At 33.6% G+C, this 25,393-nt stretch overlaps 1 protein-coding gene across 3 annotated transcripts; it reads left to right on the top strand.

Moving 5' to 3' along the window:
- Positions 1-5,870: 5,870 nt before the first annotated feature.
- Positions 5,871-22,467, top strand: LOC128218920 (uncharacterized). Of its 3 annotated transcripts, none has more exons than XM_052926694.1 (5): positions 5,871-6,108; positions 9,371-9,391; positions 15,721-15,842; positions 16,917-16,969; positions 18,925-22,467. In XM_052926694.1, the coding sequence occupies exons 1-5, from the start codon at positions 6,032-6,034 to the stop codon at positions 19,069-19,071; spliced, it is 420 nt and encodes a 139-aa protein (XP_052782654.1). In that variant the 5' UTR covers positions 5,871-6,031; the 3' UTR covers positions 19,072-22,467. The 3 variants fall into 3 exon arrangements, with proteins under 3 accessions (XP_052782654.1, XP_052782653.1, XP_052782655.1); XM_052926693.1 differs by lacking the exon at positions 9,371-9,391 and adding an exon at positions 7,271-7,291; XM_052926695.1 differs by lacking the exon at positions 9,371-9,391.
- The last annotated feature ends 2,926 nt before the right edge of the window (positions 22,468-25,393 follow it).

The raw sequence follows: 25,393 nt of genomic DNA, 5'->3' as shown, positions 1-25,393 counted from the left end.
ACAAACCACTTAATTAATCTTGAGCTCATCTTAGTGCGAAAACTGTTTTCATGTAAGAGTTTGAACACGACAGTCTCGTTTTGAGGTCAAGAAGAAGAAACATTGAAAACCATTTTGTTCTTATCAAAAAGCACAAGTCTAAATAGTATTGCCTGCCTAGCAGGAACAATGCCCTTTCCCCATCCTCAGAACTGGCTTAAGGTTTATCTGATCTTGAGTGCTCATTAAAAGCTATTGGCATCGCCTTGTGGATGTCATTCAGCCTTGTCCGTCAAGAACATATGTTTACAGAAGAAACCCCATGAGGTGCCAAGGCAGTCAGAAGACGAAACCTCGAAAATCATTATGACCTAATTAAGGTGGAAAACTATATGAAATGTATCGCATGCATAGCAAGAACGATATTATTATGTCAGTCTGTCCAGCGTCCTGTGTTGCATTGTTGCAACTCGTTGGGATTGGACTACGTGTTTTGGGTACGATTCTGTTGTTTTTGTTGTTGTTTTTTTGCAGAGGGCCATGAATATGATAGGATGTGTAAGCATCCGTTCATAAATGCAAACAGTTTTGAGTACTGGTCATTGTTCAGTTATGATTGGAAAAATATTGGGATTATTTTGCAAAGAGGCCTGTATGTCCGTCGCATGAGCGTTACTGAAGTCAATGGCTACACGGGTAAATCATGCAGAACAAACATTCGATATTTATGCACAGATTTAAGTATTTGAATGAATTTGACATAAATTTGTACTTCAACGGATAAGTGAAAATAGTTTAAGTGGAATTACATAAAGAAGCCGATAGAAACTTTTGGCTTTACACATCAAATACATTAAAACACCGGCCGTTAATTCGACGTCGTCGGGACCCATATAATTGTTCAGTTTAATGATAATTAGGATCAACAGTTATTATAAAATAACAAAGTTCGCGAATTATTCACGTATGATATTCCGTCGTGAAACAGTCGTGTAGAACTTAATTATGGCAGGATGACATGCGTATTATCATCTGTGTATTCTGGCCGTGACTTCGAGCTCTCGATTCAGTACAACTATGTGTCAAGTGTTTTAGCCACAATTATAGCTATCAATTATACTTACAACTCAACAAGACATACAACATTACAAGACACAAAACGCAACAAGACACATACACATGGCATTCACCAAAGCTCATCACACACTCAACGTGATACACAACGCAACAAGACAACATACACATGACAAACATATTGAAATAAACGTTGGAATTACCGAACTGGACTGACCAGTGAAGCACACTTCTCTGGAAGAAGGGTCCAGGTTAACTTGATTCCGAGTCTCAATCTCACAATTATCCCAGCATTTTTTATGAGGGCAAACTAAAATGAGTATGCCTTATAGGAGCTAACATGAACTTGCAAAAAATAAGCAATACAATCATATTTTCTTCAATATGTATTCACTTGTGCTGTTGTATATGGTTAATTTGTTTGACCTCCTTGTTTGTACAATGTCTTCATGTTTATGCGTCTGTATAAACACATAGTTTTAGACATCAACTTTTACACACACGAGCTATTGCGGATAGCTTTCCTTTTATGACGGTATCGTTCCCTTGTTCAGTTGGAATTGATGCTCCGGTTGGATTTCATTTGTGTACACTCTGTCAGATGATATAGAATGCGTTTTGATTTGATTTAGTATATGACACAAGCTCCATGGTTTAAATGTCAATGCTATTGTCTGAATCATTAATAAAACTTCAAAGCACACAGGGCTGGAGGACCGACATCTCCGAAATGACATTACACCCACATAAAGAGGGGGTGGGGAGGGGTGCGTTTCGTTTAATTTTCAGAATCATCGTGAATAATATACATTAATAGCTCACTCTTTCAATATAACACGTGGTGCTCACTCGATAAAATATATTTCGATCTTACTCTTGAACAAAAACTTCTTCTTTATGTATACCAAACTAGAAATGGAATTCATGTCAGCTTATAAGGCGTCCTAAGCCCACTTTTTTTCTGGAAGTATCATGTCAAATGTATTCAAGAAAATGTTTGTTTAGTTGTATTCGACCAAAGTAGCTGTAAATAGGCTGTTTCCGTGAAATTGATCATGTTCATTGACACGTATAGCTGTTTTAGGCAAACAAATATTCCCTTAAACAGAATTCTTGAAACACTATCGTTCGTGTCTGGAGTGGGCTGCTTTATTAAAATTCTCCATTAGAAAGTAATTAATAATTAAATATTTACAAACCTGCAGCATGTCAGTTTGTTTACGATATGAGAGATTGACAAGCTTAGTATTTTAAATGAAGTTTGAAAATTGAATACCTGAATATTGTTTACAGTTGAAACGAATTCTTGACAGTAATGAGTTCGTAAACATTAACAAATATAATCATTACATGAATTGTATGTCAACGAATGAATGAATAATATCCAACTTTCTGATATAACTATTAAACTTTTGGGCATGACCCAATGCCTATGTAACCAGTCGTCAAGAACCTATTTATGAAATATTTACCCTCCTTCGAACTTCGAACATGTATATCTCTTTCCTCTACCATCCAATATATATTCCGCTGAACGCAACATCTTAATTCGGATAACCTTCCGGACTTAATTGGTAAAATTGCATTTAATGCGGTAAAAATGATGACAACTGACGTCATCGACGCCATTGCCTTATTTCGAGTGTTGTAATTTGATTGTACCAAAGGTATTTGTAAATATTTAGTGTAAATTTACACATCAAACATTTTTGTTTGCGATTCTTCTGTGTACTAGTATTGCAAAATTTGGACGAGTGCCCAAATCACCTAACGTTTTCATATACCGATGAGCCCATTCGGAACATCTTTGTCATTTTCCATCGAAAATAACTTCGGATGTATGCCGGTACATCAGTAGAAGTAGTTCGTACATTTAAAATAATAATATTCATAAATGGTAGTGTTTTAGCGTGGTTTTTGTTGAACGAAGTGTCAATTTATTGTCAGTGATCGAAGCGTATTAATGCATAAATAATTATGATTCCCAAGAGAAAAGTCACTTTGTTTGACTGCTAAATTATAATTACTACGCGATCTACTTGCAACATACTTTAATGTAAAGAGTGGGCATATAAAGCCAATTGGTGATTGCTTTCTCATTGTAATATGACTTATTTCTTTTAATTGACACATTGTTTGTCCTCGTACTGTCATATAGAATATATAGGACATTTATATTTAGTGGTATGTGACCTACAACCGAGGTTGTTTTTGATGGACAAAGGCCGAGGTGTTCTCAATGCGATGAACCGCGATACAAAAACCATTCAATACTTCAAGTGTTTTTAACGCTTAAGCGAGATTTACTCAGGGAACGTTTGCAAATAATGTGTGTAAATAAAAAAAATATCCGTCCTCTATTGATGACTAGAGAAATGTTATCGGGAAATAACTGGTTTTGAAATAGCACACCTGAAAATACAGACACAATGACAAACATGTTCTTAATATATCTAAGAGAATCTTAATCATGTTTGCAATAATACACTTCACAGGCAATCAATTTAAACTTAGATCAATTAATATATCTCTAAAAACTTCATTTGATTAATGGTATAATTAAAAAAATACGAACTACTTCAACTGATGTACCGGCATACATCAGAGGTTGTTTTCGATAAAAATGGCCGAGGAGCTTCGAATGGCGGGCGGGGCTACTTTTATCTATGTATGTCTATATGGATTTTCTCCTCAGAATCCGCCTGCCCGATTTAAAAATAATTTCACAGAAACTATTCTTAGTGGTGACCCTCTATTGAAGTCCTTCACCCCATATTGATTCGTAAAAGAAGCATGGCCGCCAAAGGGCGGTGCCTCTTTTCACTATATCTGTCTTTATTGAAAATTTTAAAAATATTTTGCTGAAAAATCGCTGACCCGATTTTAAAATTAATTTTACAGAAATTACCCTTAGGTGACCCTCTATCAAAATCCTTCACCCTATGTTGATTCTTTAAAAACATGTCCGCCAGGAGGGCTACTTTTCATGTATATATGTCTATATGGAAAATTTTAAAATACTGTTCTCAGAATTCGCTTGCCCGTTTTATAAGAATTTCACAGAGATTTGCCTTAGGTGTTGTTATTATTATATTAGCGATATAATGCCATTTGGCAGTCTTCTTTAAAGACGAGTTAAAATATGCTTCAAATAAACATAAACCAGACATTAAGAAAACACTTTGATCGAGTGTGATAAAAGGCACAATTATGACATTATACGTTATATTTAACATTACAATATCGTATAAATGTTCCTATGCCTGTACATGTGTAACCTTGAACTTGGACAAACCATAACTGCAAGGTATGCCTACATAAAAATAGTTATGGCTTTGTACATGTTTCCATCTTTTTGACAGTACGACCTTGACACGGGAATATCCTTAGGGCCAATGAACGCCCCCCCCCATTTCGTGTCGCGTGACGCTACAGGCCAATGAGAAGGCTGTAGCCATTCTTTTTTGTTATTTCTGGCGTGGGCGAAAATCTCGCCAGTGTTTCAAAATTATCTAACCACCACATTACTTTAAATTTATTACTTATTTATTATTGTTTACTCCATTTTGTTATTTTTTGCAATTATATGATTTTTCTTTTTGACCTCGTTGTTAGTTTATTTTCACATTGTTTGGGTTTTGTCCACCCAGATATTTTTTTCGTATTTTTTACCTCAAAAATACCTTCTTTGTCATATAAAAACAATTATGGTATTTTAAATAAATGCCCGTTTTTTTATTCAACCATTGTTTGTTTTCCTTCTTTCCTTCTTTCCTTTACTCCATACTAGTTCGACTATGCCAGTACATATGTAGACTTAACCTTGGACAATACATAAATGTTTAGGTAAACACTTTCATTTGTTTTATTTACATGGGTATCATGTGTCTATTTCATGCTTTCTAATTGTTCATGAATTTTAACAATAGGGTAACGTCACGAAGTACAATTCCTGGGGGTGTTTATTAAAACTGTTGAGTGCTGTTTGTTGCAACAGACAACTATGATATTAAAGGGACGTTGTATAGGCAAGGATCAGCTATCCAAAAAAAAATCTATATGCAATATTAACAGTATGCTTGTCACAATGATCGAAAGTTCAAAATTGAGCTCGATTGATGACAGATATTGAAAAAGCGATAAAATGACTATTTTACAGAAAAACGTTAGTAACGCTATTGAGATTGAAATATTTTAGGCTACATTATTTTAACATTTTTTAAACAAATTTTGAAGCATTCCGTCACAAATAAAAAGTCTGTCAACGAGTCCCTTTAAGGTTTAGGGCGGTAATTCTATTGTTTTACCATAATGGCTTTGATGAAACTGAAACACCATTGCATTGTTCCACTGTTTACCAACTGTCTATATACATGATCGTTCAGAAATATTTTTTATTTGTTTTCACATCGTCTAACACTTTAAAATTCATAGGATCCTGATGAACTTGGCAGCGAGCGCAGAACATGTTACATGTATTGTTCCATCGGCTACGTGGCAGATATCAATGAATAATTTATAAAAACACTTTGAAATTGCTAACCATTACATTCAAATAAGCTAATAAATAGGTGAGAGAACAACTCTTGAGATACGGTTCTGTTCGATCGCACAGTCCCACCTGATGGTTTATCGATTCTTGAAAACTTTACGGCAGATCAGTAAAAATTAAAGCCTTTATTAATCTCTTGCCCGTATGGCTAGCTCTGCCTTTCCAATCGATTTAAATTTCCAATATGACCCGGTTGCTTGGTGATATATAATGCGGTTCTTCGATTCGAATGAATCGACTATTGAAAACGTTATTGCGAGACTTCTCATGTAATTGGGACACCATAAGTTTATTTAAAAGGGTTCGTCAATCAGGAAAGACGTATTTTCTCGCAACCTGAAACAGGGCTTTTCTTAAGCACGGACGTATTAACATTGTTAATTAATTGTTTGTATACTTTGTTTTGTAGTACTTGATATAAACAAGATGTCTGTGATTCTATCGGCATGTCGTCATACCAAGCAAAAGGCCATTGCCAGAGCATTGAAGAAAAAGGCAGAGAAGTAAGTACACATTCTAATGTTTTGAAGGACTCGCTCATATATTTGTATAATGTTAGCTAAGACTGCTCTTAAAATTTGTTGAAATTGAATTAACTTACTTTTATAAACAGAGACAAAAAAGGAACTGACTGATACTCATTTGAACTGACTTTTGCAAATCCAGGCCTTTATGATACAGTTTCATAAGCGTTACTAACGCATTTAGGCGAAATATAGCATTTCCTCTCCATTTTAAATAATGCTTATCAAAACAGCGCCAATTTTAACTTGATTTCTTGATCATTGTAATATGCATTCTGTACACAATCCACATTGTATTTTAGCCTGACCATACCGTATAAACTGGAAATTAAAAAGTTAGTTTTCGACATTTTTATAAATGCTATGACCATGTTTTCGAAAAGTCTTGAGACTGATTTCAAAATCATAATTTTATTTTCTTTTAGGCAAGTAATAATGATAAAACTTGCACATTTTTGTTACTTTTTGAAACTGATATTTATTTTTGTACAATATGTACTAAAGATGGTTCTTTGTAGGTTCTTTGTAGTTAAATAAAAGTGTTTTTCTGAATCTGAGACTCAGACTTGAAACTGCTCGTAATCATTGCCACAGTTGGTCGAGTTTCTGTCTCTTTTCAACAATGGAGCGGCGACTGCATAACCAAGTCATAGTCTACGCAAGTGTTGCGCACCCCCTCACCCGCCCCCAAATTTAACATGTAAGGACAGTATCCAAATATTTCAGTCGATAATTCTGAGTTTGAGTTTAAGAACTGATATATTCAACAGAGTTGTCTTAAAGTTCATCAATAAACCTCTCTGCTGAAGGTTTTGTCAAGAATACATTATTCAATAATATGTTTGCATTGTTTCAATATAAAAAACGGCGTTTAATTGATATATTGCGTAAATACACATTCGAACACAACAACATCTTAACGCATTTGTGAAATATGGTGTGTTCAGAGCGTTTGTTTTTTCAATAAAATGGCGCAGTTTTACTTTGACTTGCAAAGGAATTCCGCCTTTAAGATATATATATATATATCTATTGTTTGATCGTTAGAATTGCATTACAATTTTAGTCGATTCCTGTAAGAGTCGTTAATTATTGTTTTGTTTTCTTTCTATCAAATATTATTTGTTATATGCAACTGTAGAAAGGTCCTGGAAAAAAGAATGTAAGTATAAAGTCAATAAGCGTTTTCTACTTTACAATGAACACATTTACATGGGCTTTTTATCTTTTAAAGCATTTAACTTATTATCTATGGTGATGGGCTATTGGAGATTACTATTGTTCGTCTTTGAAACACGCTTCTTCATTGCTATTGTATATTTTGCTAAACCGGTAGTTTTTGGATAATTTATATATATATATTAACCTCTTTTTACAAAGACATTTGATGTTTGGTACAGTTTTCACAAAAAAAGAAATTTCCATTACAAGATTTGTTCTTGCCAGTAACATTCATTCTCTTCAATGTACGATCATGTTTTTACTTTTAAAAATTGACGTCTGCCTGAGAGTTAACGAATAATGTTAGTATTTTATGTTCGGGCAACATATATATTAGTATTCTTTTCTTTATCAAGACTTAAGAAGATATAGCGGTCAAAAAGTATGTTCAAACAAATCATTTGATTTACTATTTATTAAAATTAATGCCTTTGTCAAAATATTGAACACACACTTTTGTGGTCAATAATTTGATAAAGACCTTCAGGCCCACCGAATAGTTAATTAAAGAGTAAACCGAAGGATTTGTACAGTAATATTACCTCAGGAGTAATATTTGTTTTATTGACCTACCTTATTTGTATTTACACATGCGTATTTGCAACAAATATTACCAAGTTTGTTTTAGAAATGGAGATTTCAGATCGACCTTTCGAAGAAAAATCATTTTGGAATTGCTTTTCCGTAAACTTGCATTTATTGAAAGCTTATATCCTCGAAGCTACAAAGGGGATATTATTTCTTCTTTGAACATGTCTTGAAAATTAATAGAATTATAATTCAAATCAAGATTTAGAGGCGAAAGTTTAGGTATGACACCCTGACCTTCAAAATTCAAAGTGTATGCTTATATATATTTTACTAGCACGTATCCAAAACCAAACCAGCGTGTTTGATGCAAAATCACTATTTAGTTCTAATAATTAATTGAATTTCATTAAAATTGCGTCGCTTAGCTCATCCAAAATGTCCATCTGCAAATTAAAATACATGGAATTAGTGAAACAAAAAATACGCGAAAATTTGTCTGTTCTCAAGGAGGCTGAACATTGTTTAGCGTGTTACGGAAGCATGTTAAAATCCCGCAACAGTCTGAAAATATCAAATTGACGGATAAAAATGAAAGGTCAAGCACCCTGTCTCCGAAAACTATAGACGAAGTAATTTTCTTTACATTATCTTAAACATATTTATTTAAAAACATACCATGCAATGAATATTTTTTCACGTAATTCATTTTAATTTGTTCTTCAACTTTGTTTTCCTTTTTAAGATAATATCATAATCTGGTAGATCTTGGAATTCCTTTGTAAATTGTTGAGTTGTGTGTCATATATATTTTAGGTAAAACTTTTGCCGTCGTTGGTGACAAGTGCAGAAAATAACCTTAATCATAATAATGCAACTTTGCAACATGGTTTGATGGCAGACTGTCCAAGTTAAATTTGACTGTGATATGAGTTGATATTTAAAGCAAATGGGCTCTTGTTCGTGCAGGACATTACATTCAGAATGTATCTCAAATCAGCTTGAAAAAGATTATTTATCCACTTCCAATAAACATTGTTGACAGTCTTTGTGTTCCAAATTTCCCGGCATCATACGACGACCCTCTCTAGTAACGTAACAGTTGAGCGCATTTTCTTTAAAAAAAACAATTGGCCTTTTCTTAGTTGAGAATGGCAATTGAACAAATTTATGAATTACAATACTGTTAAGTTCTTCTCACATTACACTGGGAATTGTATTTGTTTTGACAAAGAGGGGCATTGCAGACAGGCGACTCGTTCAATCATATGGAATTACACTGGGTATTGTATTTGTTTTAACAATGATGGGCACTGCAGAGGCAACTCATTCAATTATATGGATTGCTATAATTCATCATCAGTTTAGTTAAACATTGATTTTTGCGTTTTAGTTTGAAATATGCATCAATCCATTTGAATTAATTACACGCTTATACTTTTGTTGATAGCTAACCAAAAGCTGTTATATAATATAAATACGTTTCATACAGAATGCAACGCAAACGACTTTTGTGAGTAAAACAGACGATTTATTGAGCTATATGTAACTTTGTTGTACAATGGTTGTTGCCCATGAATGTTGCTGTGGTATATATATATATATATATATTGTATACGCAATATGCAAATACAAGGTGAATGTTGTAACTGGTGAAACTATATATTATTAATATAATGGTTTGGCTCAACCCATATAGGTCCGGAAATAGTCATAAGCAGTAAGTCCATGGCGGGTCGTAGTTAAAAGTTATGTCCTTTATCGTAGGCTACAGATCTATATCGCAGACAAATGTTTTTTTTTTCATAATTTAATGAAAATCGGATTCCAATAAAACCATTCCAGAGCATTTATTTCACATTGACTTTCAATTGTTACTTTTCGGCTATCTCTGGAGTGCTCGAACTACCATTTCGTTGGAAAGTAGCCGAGAGTGTTTCGATTGCAACACTATGGTCACTACAGCTGGTATTAAGTTTTAGTGAAGGCTGTAAAACTATCGCCCCTTACTTCATTCACAGTGCAGTTATTTATTTTCTGGTCCTTGGGGATTATTGAGTATGTCAAATGATATTTGAAAATCGAATTTCGCTAGGACCGGCGGTAGTATTGCATGTATCATAACTAGTTAGGAATAGTTTAAAACAAGCCATGGACGCTGTTTTCATTCATTGTATGTATTTGTGCTTACGAAGGATCTCTCTCTCTCTCTCTCTCTCTCTCTCTCTCTCTCTCTCTCTCTCTCTCGTACTGTGTCAGTTTGATTGAGAATGGTGATTTACAGTAATGTTAAGTGCAGCATTGCCAACGGCCCCAAGTACAGACTTTCAAGAGCAATATTGTTATTTTCAAGAAAAGCATAAAAACATCAAATGATCCCAAAAGAAGACTAGTGTATTGTCCTTAAATAATGAAAAAAGCTGAAATGTGTCAGACCAGAGGGATTTCTATGTCACTAGCCGACAGAAGTATATGAAATTTATGTAATATGTGTATGACCACGATGCATGGGTGCACGCCTAAGAGTCGCCAAGTTATTTTTACCCTTTCATTAATTGAATTAAAAGGTAGAATGCGTCCGTCTAGAGCCATAACTGTAACACTTATTGACAGAAAATAATGATATTTATAAAGTGAAGTCTGTATGACCATAGTAAGGTGGTGCAGTCTCGATCTTGTCCATATCCAATAAGTAATGCCCTTTAAGTATGACAAAAAAACGGATGAAACTCACATGGAATGAAAATAACTTCATCTTTATATGCGCAAGACTCGTATAAATTGGGCCAGTTACAGAAGAGTTATTGCCCTTTAATTGATAAACACCTCAAATGTGTCCATAAGAAGCCTTTTATTTATATACTTACTCCAGTAATTTTGGATAATTAGCAGCCCTTACATACTGGGTGTACATTCATAGTGCTGTGATGCATGCACGAGTAGTGTCTATATTAAATCAGTACTATCAGAGTTATTGCCCATTAATTAATACAATAAATGTACATGATTATGTTCTCGAAGCTATAACTATTCAATCCGCTGAATAAAACTTTATGAAGCAAATATCAATCAATATTGTAAGTTGTGAGGCTACAACCGTAAATATCAAACTTAATTATTAGATTTTACCTTATTCATATTCAATATTTCTTTTCCCAATACAAACTTGTGGAAGTTTTGCTTTGTTTAATACAAACTTGGGAAGTTTTGCTTAGCTTGGAGTCTTTAAATATTTGATTTGTTAATAATCAATCATACAAAGGGGGATATCATTTCTCGAATGTGCTTGTTTCCAATGTAGTATCAGCATCATTGTTACTGATGATACCGTAAGCACAGCAAGGCCTATCATCATAGCGTTCATAATTGCCGTATTTCACCTCTTTAAACGACCGGGAGAAAAATCAGAAGAGCGGTGCTCTTGCTTTTGCTTGAAAATTACCAACACGTATAGGATTTGCAATGTCTAACTGATGACAAAATAATTATTGGTGTATTTGATTGCTTTGTTACTGGATGTATCAATAAAGACACTGTTATATAAAATGTATTTATGCTCCATCTTTATGATGAAAAAAGTTCAAATACAAGAAAACACTCGCGTAACATTGTGCCAACGAGAGTGATTAATATAAGTTGCAATAGCTTGTTTTACAATCGTTATAAAATAAATAAGTAAAAACTAATCTATGTTATACAGAATACATCCCTTTGTGTATTATTTCATCCTCGACCTTTTACTATTTAAAAGTGTGTGGTTTTGTTTTTCCAGTTTGTATTAAGTATCAGTTTATAATTAAGTTCTTTATTAAGGAAGTAGTAATACCAATCCCCTATTTGTTTTAATTCCACCAATGGTTTTAAATCGAATGATTTAATGTCATGACAAGCCTTTATTTAAAATCACTGGCTTCCTCATAGGACATATATCGAAGACAATACTCGGGTAAAACGAGTTCATCAATACAGCTTCAAATAACTTTCGTTTGAATTGTTTCTTTATTTGTATATCGATCTTATGATTTCTTTAAATCTAACATTTTAATGAGTTTTAAAGAATTCCACATACTTGTTTATGTGCGTCACTCTCCTTTGTTCAAATATGCGGGGGTTTGGCGATTGTTAACAAATAATTGACCTGTTATTTTTTCACCAGGGTGGGGGTTTTGTTGACATTTCGCGCAGTTCGTCAAGAGTTAAAACATTGATGGCCTTTTACCTATTTTTCATAAATATATAAGAAATAAACAAATGTCAAAGAGGTGGGCATTTCAAATCTAAGCAATACAATATATTTCAAATTCAGATTAGCATTACTAATTCTAATCCAGAAAGGAAAAGAGTTATGTGAAATATATAGTCAGTTATTGGTTTTAAAACACACCATTTTCCAAAGGCAGCATATTTTGAACTTAGATTTAATTAGAATCTAGATGTAGATGCAATTATCTACATTTCAAATATAGTTACAAGGATTGTAAACACCACTTTATTGTCTTATCAGCTCAAATCGCACAGCGCTCTCTGAATGATATTGCTTGATGACGTCATGACAAGCCTTTATTTAGAATGTCGACTTCCTTATTGGAAAAATTCCACCGTATCAAATAAACAAGACCAATCGCAATAGAACAGTTCATAAATGCTGCATTGACAACTACATTTCGATCCTTTTAGCTAAAGCAAACACCATCTCATTGATAATATTGGTTGTCCGGTCAATGCGTCGTTTATTCCAGGCCTAAGCTGATTTGAGTTTGTAGTTACCAGGCCGAATAAGTTGGTTTTCCAAAGTAAGCGGCTTCTGCAAAAGGACAAGAACACACACGCTCAGCATTGTGACAAAGAGAGTGACTTAGCATAATTAATCGGTTAAAAAAATCTGCCAGCTTATGTTTATTGCATCTTGTCTGAATGGTCATGGTCGCTGTTAACAGCCAATGGCTTGTCACTTATGAAAAGCTAAATATGAGACAGTGAATATGTCTACAAGAATAAATTGAGGTGTGTTGAAACAATTAGCAAGTGTTAGCACTATATGCTTCATTGACGTATTTTCGGTAAAGGTTTTTACGCTATTTATTTCTAAAACTACCAGCGTGTTCTTAATCCAGATACAAATGTTGTAAGTTTCAACGAGCATCATTATTAGAATCGAATAGAGCCGATTACCGAAGGAGGGTCTTAGATGCTAAATGTATTGCCCGGTTTCAAACAGAGGGTATAAACAAGCGGTGTATCTGAAATTTTCAATGAATCTGCAGGAAGTCCGATAGTAAAATGCACACGTAATGGCAACATGTAAATAAGTCCCCAAATTAACAGTTGGTGTCAAAATACATTTTATGATAGTTAGTATATTTATAAGTGTCACGACTGATCTTTGGATGAAAGTGTACGTCTATTAAAATTTATAAAATCGGAAAAAAGCACACAAGAAAAAACAATGATATAAATATTTTTATAACAATATGCAAAACATCCTATGAAATTAGTGTGGATCGACTGCGACATATTAAGACGAGTTTAGCTTGGAGATTTTTAAAGAATTATTAATGTCGTTTCATTTATCAATGTCCAGCAGTATGCATATATTGTTACATATATTTGTGTTTCTTATATCATTGCATATATATCTTTCCCACATACAAATCTATTATCATTATGTGTTTTCGATGTGCTCCACATGATTTTATATACGTGTGTTCCCCATGTATTCCACAAATATTACATGTATATGTGTTTCCAAAATTCATGCAAACGGCCAGTCCTACAAACTGTTGCATGATTGGCCAGAATTTTTATATATAACAAAACATGTGTAATTTTCACACAAGTATCAATATTTTACTTGATTATTTTTTGCCAAATCAAGCATTTGTTCTCCCGATGTTTCTGAGTGCTATTTTAATATTTCTTTTCAAAGCAAATATGACATTGATGTCATTGGCCAAATATCCTTTTATATAGTCATTAAATGATTACCTTTGATTTTTGCTTATTCTACTTACATACCTTCCGTGTCGATGATGAAATCGATGATTGATCTAAATTGCCACTTCGATTATTTCCGTTTATCGATTTTTGATTTGTGTCCTTCTTTCGATCCTACCTTCCAGTGCTTTCGTCGCCTCCCACAATATTTGTTTTACTAAAAAACTTATATGCATTTGGTGTTTGTACTTATTTGTGTACCAACAAGGGATTTTCCAAGTTACTGTATCTCCATATCGTGTAGTGCAGATCTGACGCTGAATATAAAGAGCCGATTTGGTTTGTTCACGTGACTTGGTACACTCGTCTATTTTTCGTAGTTCGCTCTGTCCTTTGCGCATGTGCAAAGTAATTACAATTTACTAACCCTTCCCTACTGTCGTCTGGAGGCGGATGAAATTTACGTCATGAACCAGAATAAAAAGAAACTAGAAATATATCACATCGTATTGACAACTATTCAGTACCCAATGAAATATTTATTATACAAAAATAAGCATTACATTATAATCTAGATGTTTTTCCCTTTTAATATGCTTTTGATAATATATATATACAACAAATGAAGTAAATTTAGTACCAACATGTACCTTCTTTTGTCGATTATAATGAATAACAAACTTAACAAGGTCATTCTAGTAAAATGCTGTACTATGCAAAAATACCAAGGCAATTCTAAGAATCTAAATATGAACAATTTGTTGATTTTTAAACGAAAAGTACCATACAAGTTTATGTTTCGGTGCTTCCCAATTTTTGTACAAACATTTATCCATTCTATAACATATTCACAAAACCGCAACAATTACAATCGGCCGACACTCATTTATTGAAACTAACCTCAGGGCGGTGTAACTGGTGCAAAATACAACGTGATTGTACAATGGGTAGAGCTTGTGGGTAAAATAAGTGCGAACACCAAATAATTTAGAGTTCATTTTAGCGTTCTACAAAAAATGATGACATCTTTCTCGGCTTGCTGCGCTCGCTCCATTTTTTGTAGATCGTCAAAAAAAACCTTAAAAACATACTTGGTATTTAAATTCTTAAATTTCTTAAACCACGGCATGTTATCGTTGGAACAGTGTGATTTTATCACTTGGGGATTGTTCTGTGTATCACTCATGGTGGGTGGATGCCGAATGTTCCCGTCTTAAGGAGCACACTGTAGGTTGATGTAAAAATGTTTTGTTTTGTTTTAGCTTTTGACGCATTAATATGTTTTAATCATTTCGCTTTGATGACCAAAACATAGAAAAGCACATGATTTGTCTATACTAAAGGCAAATACTTCATTCGTGGCAAAGCCGCTCGTAAAATATATTTCTTTAATCTCACTATGTGAAATATATTATTACCCTCTATGTAATAAGGACATAATATAACAACGTGCAATTTAATATTGCAATTACTTCAAAAACATTATTTATTTACATGGACATAAAACAATTAAAAATGCATTACTTTAGTATGCTCTGTGATAATACAAAATAAAACAGTTCGAACGTATCATGCTTTTTGTAACGGTAGCCGCCATATCATGCTATTTCCATTAAAAAGTATGGTATCTTCTATTATTCTATTTAAGGTCTTTTCCCAATTTATGACAGAATGGTATAGTTTCTGACAAATGATATTATAACAATCAAACATTCAGCCTTCGAAATATAAGTAATGAGGCAATTGTTGTAATCACTTGTTCCTTATCAACCAAAAGCCATTGTCAACAGAAAAAAAATGTTGGAAATTTTAAATATGGTCTTAGACCAATAAACCAGTCAAGAAACCGACCGTTACTTATTAAATTAATTATTATACCAAATGTAACATTTATTATACAAACATCAGGAGACAGAGAAAGGAGGCGGAGCTACAGGAACTTGAGGCAAGTGTCCTTGACTCCTTCAGCAAACTGTGGTCCTTCGAGATCGAAGGCGAGTACTACCAGATTGTCCTCTATCTCGCCCACGGTAAGTGGTTAGTTTTATAGTGGGCTACTTTCATAAAATAAGACTTTGAAAAGGAAGTTCTTCCATTATTTTTCGACCAGTTCCGTACATCAAGCAAGCACAGGCAATTCGAGTTATAGCCAAAGAGAGGGTGTGAGTATTGTGAATATAAAACTGGTGTACGTGTAATGGGATCCTTAATCATACTTTGGTCCTTCAAAATTTAATTTGAAAACATTTACGGTGGTAGTTTGCGTTTATATATACTTGCACTAGGGCAAGGCCATTCGGTGAGTGTTTCGAAAAGATTGTTAGTCATATTAGCTTTTTGGAGCACAGACAGAACGTAACCCTGGTTAGAGCTACACGTTGTTTTAACCAGTGAATAGCACTGTCACACCTGACTCCCATTTAACGTCTCTCCCAGAAGACGATCAGTATTATATAGTGGTGCGGTGGGGAATCGACCCTGCGATCCCTGAATTGAAAGTAAAGTGTATACACGGATACGCCTCATACATTTACTACAACGTAGATGTTTTATATAGACAGTGAGACTGCTTAAAGCTGCACTCTCACAGATTGAACGTTTTGACAACTTTTTAATTTTTTGTCTTGGAAAGAGCCAATTTTGCGAAAATCCTTGGAAAGCAGTTATATAAAACTGCGGACCAAAAAAATAGATCGCAGAGTTTTATATTTTAGTTCAAAAATTGATGTTTTATGCATTTTTCTTAAACCGTTAAAGCCATAAAACATTAATTTTCGAACGGAAATATGAAAATCTGCGATCTGATCTTTTGTCAGCAATCTTATATCATTGGTTTGCAGATATTTACGCAAAAAAAGAGATCTTTCCAAGACAAAAAATAAAAAAGTTATAAAAATGGTAAATCTGTGGGAGTCCAGCTTTAACCAAAAGCGGCGGTAGGCAATTTAACATATACGTTGACGCGATTTGCTGTCTTTAGATGCAAATGAATTAAACAACGAATTGAAACACATTATCATTAGTACGACTATCAATAGTTGTTTTATACTGCATGTATATTCAAGGTGTCTTAATTTTAAGGATGCTTATATCCATGTTTTCAGATAAGGACACTGTTGATATCTTCTGCAATGAGGACGAGGTCATTGGAGTTATCGTAAGTACAGTGAAGTAGCGTTTTTCTTTTTCGTATATCAATGATGACGTGTTTATGATTCATTTTGATTTATAGTATGTATAAATAATGACACCAGTCATTCTGTATCTGTTGATAGTTTAAAAAAACTACTTTTATTTTGGCACGAAGTCATGAAATTTAATGAACAGCGTTCCAGTTTTTGGCGCCATATAGAGACGTTTTATATATTAAGCGCTGTAAAACATCAAATTAGTATTTATGATATAAATACTATATTAAACGAGGATATTAAAGTTGTTTAAAACTTGCCGATGGTCGTTTTCTATCAATACAATCAAATAGTTAAACAGTTGCTGACTAGCTATGAAGCCATTGGATATGATCTGGTCCCAATATCACGAATTACTTAGGTCATATCTCAACCTCATTTTTTTACTCATTTTACCACATTACATTAAAAGTTATTAAAAATTAAAAATGTTTTACACCTTTTAAAATCGTATTCTATCATAAAATATGTTGATTCAAAACCACAATTAAAATACTTGAATAAAACAGGTGTTGACTTGAGAGCCATAGAATATTATCTTATGTTCACACGCTGAAAAACATAAGTATATACCTCGACTTATAAGTGTTGCATGGCGTAGCTCAATTTATGTAACATGCTATAGAAGTTAACCAGTGAGAATAGTGCATCTTATCAAGAGTTCGACTTTAACGTCGGCAACGACTACAGAACTATTGGCATGATGCATTAGCAATTGTTCTAACCGGTCGGTTGTTTGATTATTACTGCATACACAATATTTTGTTTTATAATGGAATCTACAGTGACAAGCTTAGTAGCCAAACATTACACTATTGTAAAGCACAGCGTCCGAGATGTTACAACAACCGTTCGAGACCAAAGGCTCCTCGGCCATTTTTATCGGAAACGACCTCGGATGCATATGGACAGTTAACAATGTCAGAAATCGGTGATCAACAAATTAATGATATAATTCAAATTTATACGAGCTACTTCTACTGATGTACCGCCATACATCCGAGGTTGTTTTTAATAAATATGGCCAAGGATTTCCCAATGCTACATAACGCACCTACTTTACCACGTTGCGTCATTTCCGTTGAATTACTAAGTATTCAATACTAGCGAGTTATCTAAAGTAAGAGCACGACATTGACTTAATCGGATAAACAATTACGTTGTCCATGATACTTCATTGGAACGATTCGTTTTGAATGTAGTCTTATGGAACACAATACTGAGGGGATTAATGAATGGCTCGGAAAACGTTGTGTACATTGGCTATTTTGCATTATCAATGTTCTCTTATTCCAAGTAAATGTTTGAATTCAAATAAATTACTTTCTGATTCTGATTCCTATTCGGTCAATTCATTTGAAGTGCACATCGATTGAGTTTGTGCGAACAACAGATTACTTTCAATAAAACTAGTGTCATGAACTAATCAGAAAATTATCTATAAATTAATTATACAGATATATGTTTGTGTTATACTTGCAAATTGTATGTTAAGTCTAGACAGCGCTTTGTACAACAACGGTACTTGTTTTCTCAAGCTTAATTTTATCATAACAATCATTCACTTTTTTCAATGGCAATATTTAAATTTGACAACCTTTGTTACAAGGCACCAGTGTTCTATCAATTATTTATCTTACTTAGCGGACCCAATAAAAGTATTATAATTTATAGAGGAACAGGTGATAATTGGATTGGCAAAACCACACATAAAGGAAGCAAATAATATTTCACGTGGTCAATACCTCGGTCACTTTCAATCGAAAACAACATCTGATGTATGCCGGTACATCATTAAACGTAGTTCGTTAATATACTTATGTGATTCAACTTTTCAGACGAACTACACCAATGCACGACGTTTGACTTCGTTTTCGGCAACTATTACATGGCCAGACTAATGTGAGCGTATTTTTCATTTCAGACTAACTGCACAGACGAAGGAGGGGCGACGTTTGACTTCGTTATCGGCAACTCATACAAGGCACGGATAAGCTGCTGTCGCCTGCCAGGACGAGGTCTCGACTACAACCTCACGATTGACGGTTATAGGGTACCAGCGGTCGAGTAACGACGAGGCTATGTGAAGATTTGAAACTATTTCTATTTTCTGCAATGCAAATACCATGTTGTTATGGTGTTATTATAACTGGCGCACGGTATTTTGAACGGTGTAATGCTTATACAAATACTTGAACATAATGTTTATATTAACAAGGAGTGTTAAGGAAGCTAATCTGGTCTGATGCGGTAAATTCATAATTTCTTATAATTTGTTTAAAAAAAACAGAATCAATTTGCTATCAACCCTTTTTAAAGCTATCAAAATATCGTGCGCAAATTATATATATATATATATATACACGTTCTTGTTTGTTTCTGATATGAAAATATGGTTATGAAGAAGTCGTTACTTAAAAACTGTTCGTACTGTTTTCGTTGCAACGCCATTTTATTTTTGGTATGTTAAATTTTGATTGATACAATTATTTTGAAAATTTCGAGGATGTTGACAAATATTTATATATTTGGGTTTGTTAAGAACTACCTTTTAATTACATTATTTGTATTTTTTGTTTAATGTGTATGTATTTAACCCATTTACTATTTAAACAATGACTGGTAAGAACGGACATTTGTCATGACTTGTATTTTTTTTTCAAAAATGCTAACGACGGTCGAAAATTGTTTATAAATTTGTGAGCATTGGACAACATTTTGCCAAATTGGTTTCATCGTTTTTCATGGTAATTCGAGTGTCAGTTGAAAATTTGGCAATGCAATAGCATACATATTACGATAACGTCTTTTCTTGAATATCGGGTAATGCTAGTAATGACTGAAAATAGTTTGTTAATATGGTAATGCAATAACGAGCAAAGAACTACAATTTGTTATGACTTGTTTTGTTTGACTTATGGGAAATGAAAGTGTTGATTGTTTGAAAAAGAGATTTGGTAATGCAAAAAATAACGAAACTTTAGTAGTTGTTGTTCTTTTTATCTCTTTTTGATGATGGATTGTTCAAGTTATTTGAGTGATAGGTAAAATGTTTTTTATTAGAATTGTTAGCATTCCTGTGTTTAGCGAAAAGGTATCTTGTGATATAAATTTTGATTTGTTTGTTATTTATTATTTAAGTTAAATCGTGTGTTTAATTGTTTTGTGATAGTTTAATTGTTGTACTTTATTATATGTAAGCAAAAGTGTATCCTCGTGCGATGGTATTTTTTATGAACAATGCACATTTAGTTCATGCTGGTTTAATTAATTCATAAGGTTGACAGAGTTCAGTTAGTTTTATTTTATTAGATAAATAACAAATGTTGGGTATGTTTAGAAAACTATTGAAGGCCAAACAAGTTTTGAGCAGTTTTAGAGTGAAACATAATTATTCAACAGTCATTGAGTTCATTATCGGGTACTAAATTATTCATTCCGATTTAATATATCGGAAATGCTTAACTGACATTCTATACTATGTGGAAAAAGATCCATCGATTTTGACAAGATGATTTTATTTTCTAATGACATATCTGTTACCTTATTGATTTGAGCTTTTGCTCTTCTTATTTTGAATAGAACTACTTTATTAGCATGCGGTGTCAAAGCATTTGTGAATAAAGAGCGTTCCCAGGCCATGAGAAGAGAGGACTTAACAAACAAAATGTATTGAAAGCTCAGGAAATTCCTTACCGCCCTGTATTGATCAAGGTTACTGATCGGATTTTTATTAGCAAGTCTTATTTGTTACAATATATGTTAAAATATTTATAAGGTATTTACAATTTGGCTACGCCTTGACCTTTCTTTGTATTCTTTTGGCGTATCTGAAATCAGCTTTTTACACGTGTACAAAGAAGTCCTGAACCAAACTAATGTTTTCGCGAAAATCGATCTAGCTTCGCTGATTAAATATTTGTTTTGAATTCAATCTTTTGTATGCGTTGTTTCATGTTTGAAAGCTTCAACCGAGAATTGAACTGAACTATACATTTGTTATGCATTATTTACATAACTTTAACTTAACATGTATATTTTGTTCTAATTTATATTATGATTTTGAGCGAAAAATACGTGTTGTGAGAAAAAAATACATACCATATAAACAATTTGAACATGCCAATATGAAAATTGACGTTTGGGGAGACGCCCACATAAGTGAAAAAAAGGCTATTGAAATTGAAGACAATGTGTGTTTTCGTCTGTCGGACACAGAAAATACTACTTATTTGGCACCAAAAACAACCAATACATTTCCGTTCACAGGGTTGTGTACGGCCAATATTTTTTATTTAACGAAGATAAAACATAAGTGGAATTTTTGTTCGGAACAGAGCGCTCGGAAAAATAGATTCAACTTTTTTATCTTGTTTAAAAATAATGTTTTACCTGTGCGAATGATGAATTAATTTAGTTGATGAAAAACGTTGTTTGTTACACATTGATAAATACTAAAATCATAAAACAAATCTAAGAATACGTTTCAATTGTTAGTTTCAAAGCATACATTTTACTGCTTATCAAAAATTTAACCAAGCTTTCAATCACAAAACTTTCAAATTTACTTCTCTATTGAAAAATGAATGTACTGATGTTTTGCAATACTTATTTTATGAAATACTGCTTGCACTTTGTATATATTAATAGTGTATATTTTTAACGTTTTACACAAAATCAAAGAGCGCACTAACCGAGGCATTCTATTTTTGTAGAACGTTAAATTCTTTTGACATGTATCGTGTTTGGTGAATGCAATTATTCGAAGACCAATGAAAATCGAGTTTTTATTCAAACTTTTTTGCCACAGCACGCTTTCGGGAAACGGACTTCTTGACGTAACGAACGTTTCGCAGAAGGTTCGAATATCACCATAACTACCAACTTTTGTCCGTTGCATTAACTGATGAGATCATATAATCGTTGTCAGTTAATTGGTTCAACAAACAAGTCAGCGACCAGCGTTCTATGGAATGTAAGCAGGCGAAATGTTGAATTATAATCTTTTCGCATTGGTATTCCAATAAAAGCATACACTTATATAGCAATAAGCTATGTTGTTATTCATACACTATTATTCTTGAGGACTGTATTCTGTTTGCAATCGTATGATATAACACCACTGCAGTTTTTGTCGCATGCTTTCCAAATAGGTTGAAATAGTTAATACTTTTAAAATAGAGGTATCTGCAAGCAAGCATATAAATCTACAAATCGGAGCTCCTCGGTATTTTCCATCGAAAACAACCGTTACAACTGAGTTCCTATTGACAACTCTACATTATATCACTAGGTATCCAATATAAGTTACATATTATGTACACGTATTCTTCAAGTGATACTTGACAATAGTGATTATTAATAACACATAAATTGATGAGTATTGTAAGTAATAATACAGACAAAAGTGCCTTGTATACTGGCTTATTTAATTTATGTTACATATTGAATACAATAATAAACACAAGCGCTGAATTGTTAGTGTTGTTGTTCTATTCTCATTTTTGTAAAAACAAGCTACATGTTACGACAACCGTACTAAACAGGTCGAATTGAGGCTTCGAGCGTTGGTGACTGTGACCCATTTTTCGGTAAGCCGTATTCAGTGGGGTTTCCAGGCATACTCGGTACCTAAAAGGGTGACACGCGCCAAGCAGAAACTAAAAACTTGGTATTATGCCCCCCCCCACACACACACCCACCGCCATCTACTGATTGTATTATGCGGCGGGACCAGGCTATAATGAGGTCAAAAGATTGGGGCATGCACACCTATATAAATATAATCTCTAGAACAGCAATTGATTAGTGACACAAGAATCAAACGACAAAAGCCTTTTAAAAAACAAAAACACATATCCTAGACAGTTTATTCAACTGTGTATGAACACTGGGGTTATCACCCTTGAACGGTCATTGGAAGAAAGGTATTTTATTTCTGGAAGAAAATCACACTAAATAGAAATGCATTGACTGACAAGATGTTTTATGTCATCTGCATTTAAATTGTGGCTGATATATGGTATATGTGTCGAATTGCTGTACATATGCTAAAGTAAGGCTTGTAAACACCGGGCCGATTGAACTGATCGTTTTTGAACAACCACTTGTTATTTTTAAATCACAGGGTCAGCAAACAAGTAGACAGTCGTCCTCAGTTGCTAGAAAAAAGTAAAGAGGGACCATCAAAGCTCGTCATTTAAAAATGGCCACTTATGCCATGTTTTGCAATTCGTAAAGGCATTCATATAACATATAAATGTAGCCGAGTCATCTTACCGTCAAAATATTAAAACTATATACACCTTGTATGTGAAACGCTAGGCATAGGCAAACTATGAAGGTTGGTCAAGGATGGGGCCACTCAGAAAACAACAACAAAACAACTCTGAAATTAATGAAAAAGAGCTTAAACGCAACTTTTATTACAATCTATTACTAATTTCACCTATAATATCCGTATCACTTGGTGAAAAAGAAAACAAATCATTTTTGCATTATTCAAGATTAATTTCATAGTTTAACATATGTTTCAAACACCTCAGTTATTTTCATTTTTCGGAGAGTTTGCTGGGCCAAAATGAGCCGCCTAGAACCGACCCCTCTTGACGTTGTTTTAGGGTAAATCATACCAATAACAATAAATTTATTTCGCTTTTAGGCAACTATGCCACTCAGTGTATGTTCAAGTATATAAACATACCACATGTGTCATCAAAAAAGGAAGAATAAGCTATGTTTGGAAGCAATCAGATGACTTATCTCATGCACTCTATTTCAGTATACTATTAAAATGTTTTCGATTAGATAATATTGTTGACTAGGTCGTAAGCAATGTAAGAATCCACTCAACTATTCACAATTATCTCATAAAATACCCCTGAGCCCAATCGTCGGATCAGTATTGGATGGAATGTAACGGAACGACAAGGAGCTCGTAAAATTCATGATAAAAATAACTAACTGAAAAGATTTAACAAAGTTCACACCAAGGTATATTTGAAAAAAGAATCAATTTAAAAGATAAACAACTTGATACTGTTCTCTCTAAAATATTACATATATGTGGTTTGACGATTGAAAACTCATTCAACATGATTTCAATAAGGGCGCCGCTATGATGGGCTATTTATATATATATATATATATATATGTGAGGGGTTATATATATATATATATATATATATATATATATATATATATATATATATATATATATATATATATATATATATATATATATATATATATATATATATATATATATATATATAACCCCTCACATACAATATTTTTGAACACTAGCCCCCCACATAATCCTCGCACACAAAATCATACATGACAAAACATCCCCTCCCCCAACCAATCACACACGATATACCCCTAACACACACTATAGTCTAAACCACAGCCCCCACCTCTCGCACATTATATTGTATTTTATAGGGAAAATAACCTTTTTTCGGTAATTAGTAGTATTTGAGACCGTTTCATAGTACCCACCTCACACACAATATAACATGATTTCCAGACTACCCCTGCACACTCACTTTGTTACTAGCCCATTGGTGACTTAATTTACAACATGATGCAATGAATTTATATAAATGCACCATATATCACTATCCTGCATGAATGTGTTTCAACTAAGAAAATAATTGATTTGTAGTTTTTAAACTTTAAGGGAATTTGTATCATCATCACATTTTAAAACTGTGTGTATAACCTTGTGTTTTAAGGTAATGCAAGAAGCATTTGAGACCCTATTATAACACGCACCCCTCTCGCTTCCTAACAACTTCCATTAGCCCCTCATAAACGATATAGAATGAACCCTAGACTCCCTCGACCCGTTGGAAATTATCCGAGATGGTCCGATCGGTACACATTTTGATTTCCAACAGATAAACTACTAACTCACGTACTTGTTAGTTACATAGACGGTATGCCATGTTTGAGCGTCGTTACTGCTAAAATTTCAACAAATGCATAGTGGCTACAGTTTTAGGATTGTCCCTGTAGTTTAAGGCCGGTTCCTGTAGTTTAAGGCTTGTCCCTGTAGTTTAAGGCTTGTCCCTGTAGTTTAAGGTTTGTCACTGTAGTTTTAGGCTTGTCCCTGTAGTTAAAGGCTTGTCCCTGTAGTTTTAGGTTGTCCCTGTAGTTTTAGGCTTGTCCCTGTAGTTTAAGGCTTGTCCCTGTAGTTTAAGGTTTGTCACTGTAGTTTTATGCTTGTCCCTGTAGTTAAAGGCTTGTCCCTGTAGTTTTAGGTTGTAATTGTAGTTTTAGGCTTGTCACTGTAGTTAAAGGCTTGTCCCTGTAGTTTTAGGTTGTCATTGTAGTTTTAGGCCTATCCCTGAAATTAAAATATTGTCACTGTAGTTTAAGGCTTGTCC

Source organism: Mya arenaria, chromosome 15, assembly GCF_026914265.1.
Source record: "Mya arenaria isolate MELC-2E11 chromosome 15, ASM2691426v1".
In the NCBI taxonomy this organism is placed as follows: Eukaryota; Metazoa; Mollusca; class Bivalvia; order Myida; family Myidae; genus Mya; species Mya arenaria.
The sequence above is the reverse complement of the archived record's forward strand: the minus strand, read 5'-3'. Positions and strand labels throughout refer to the sequence as shown.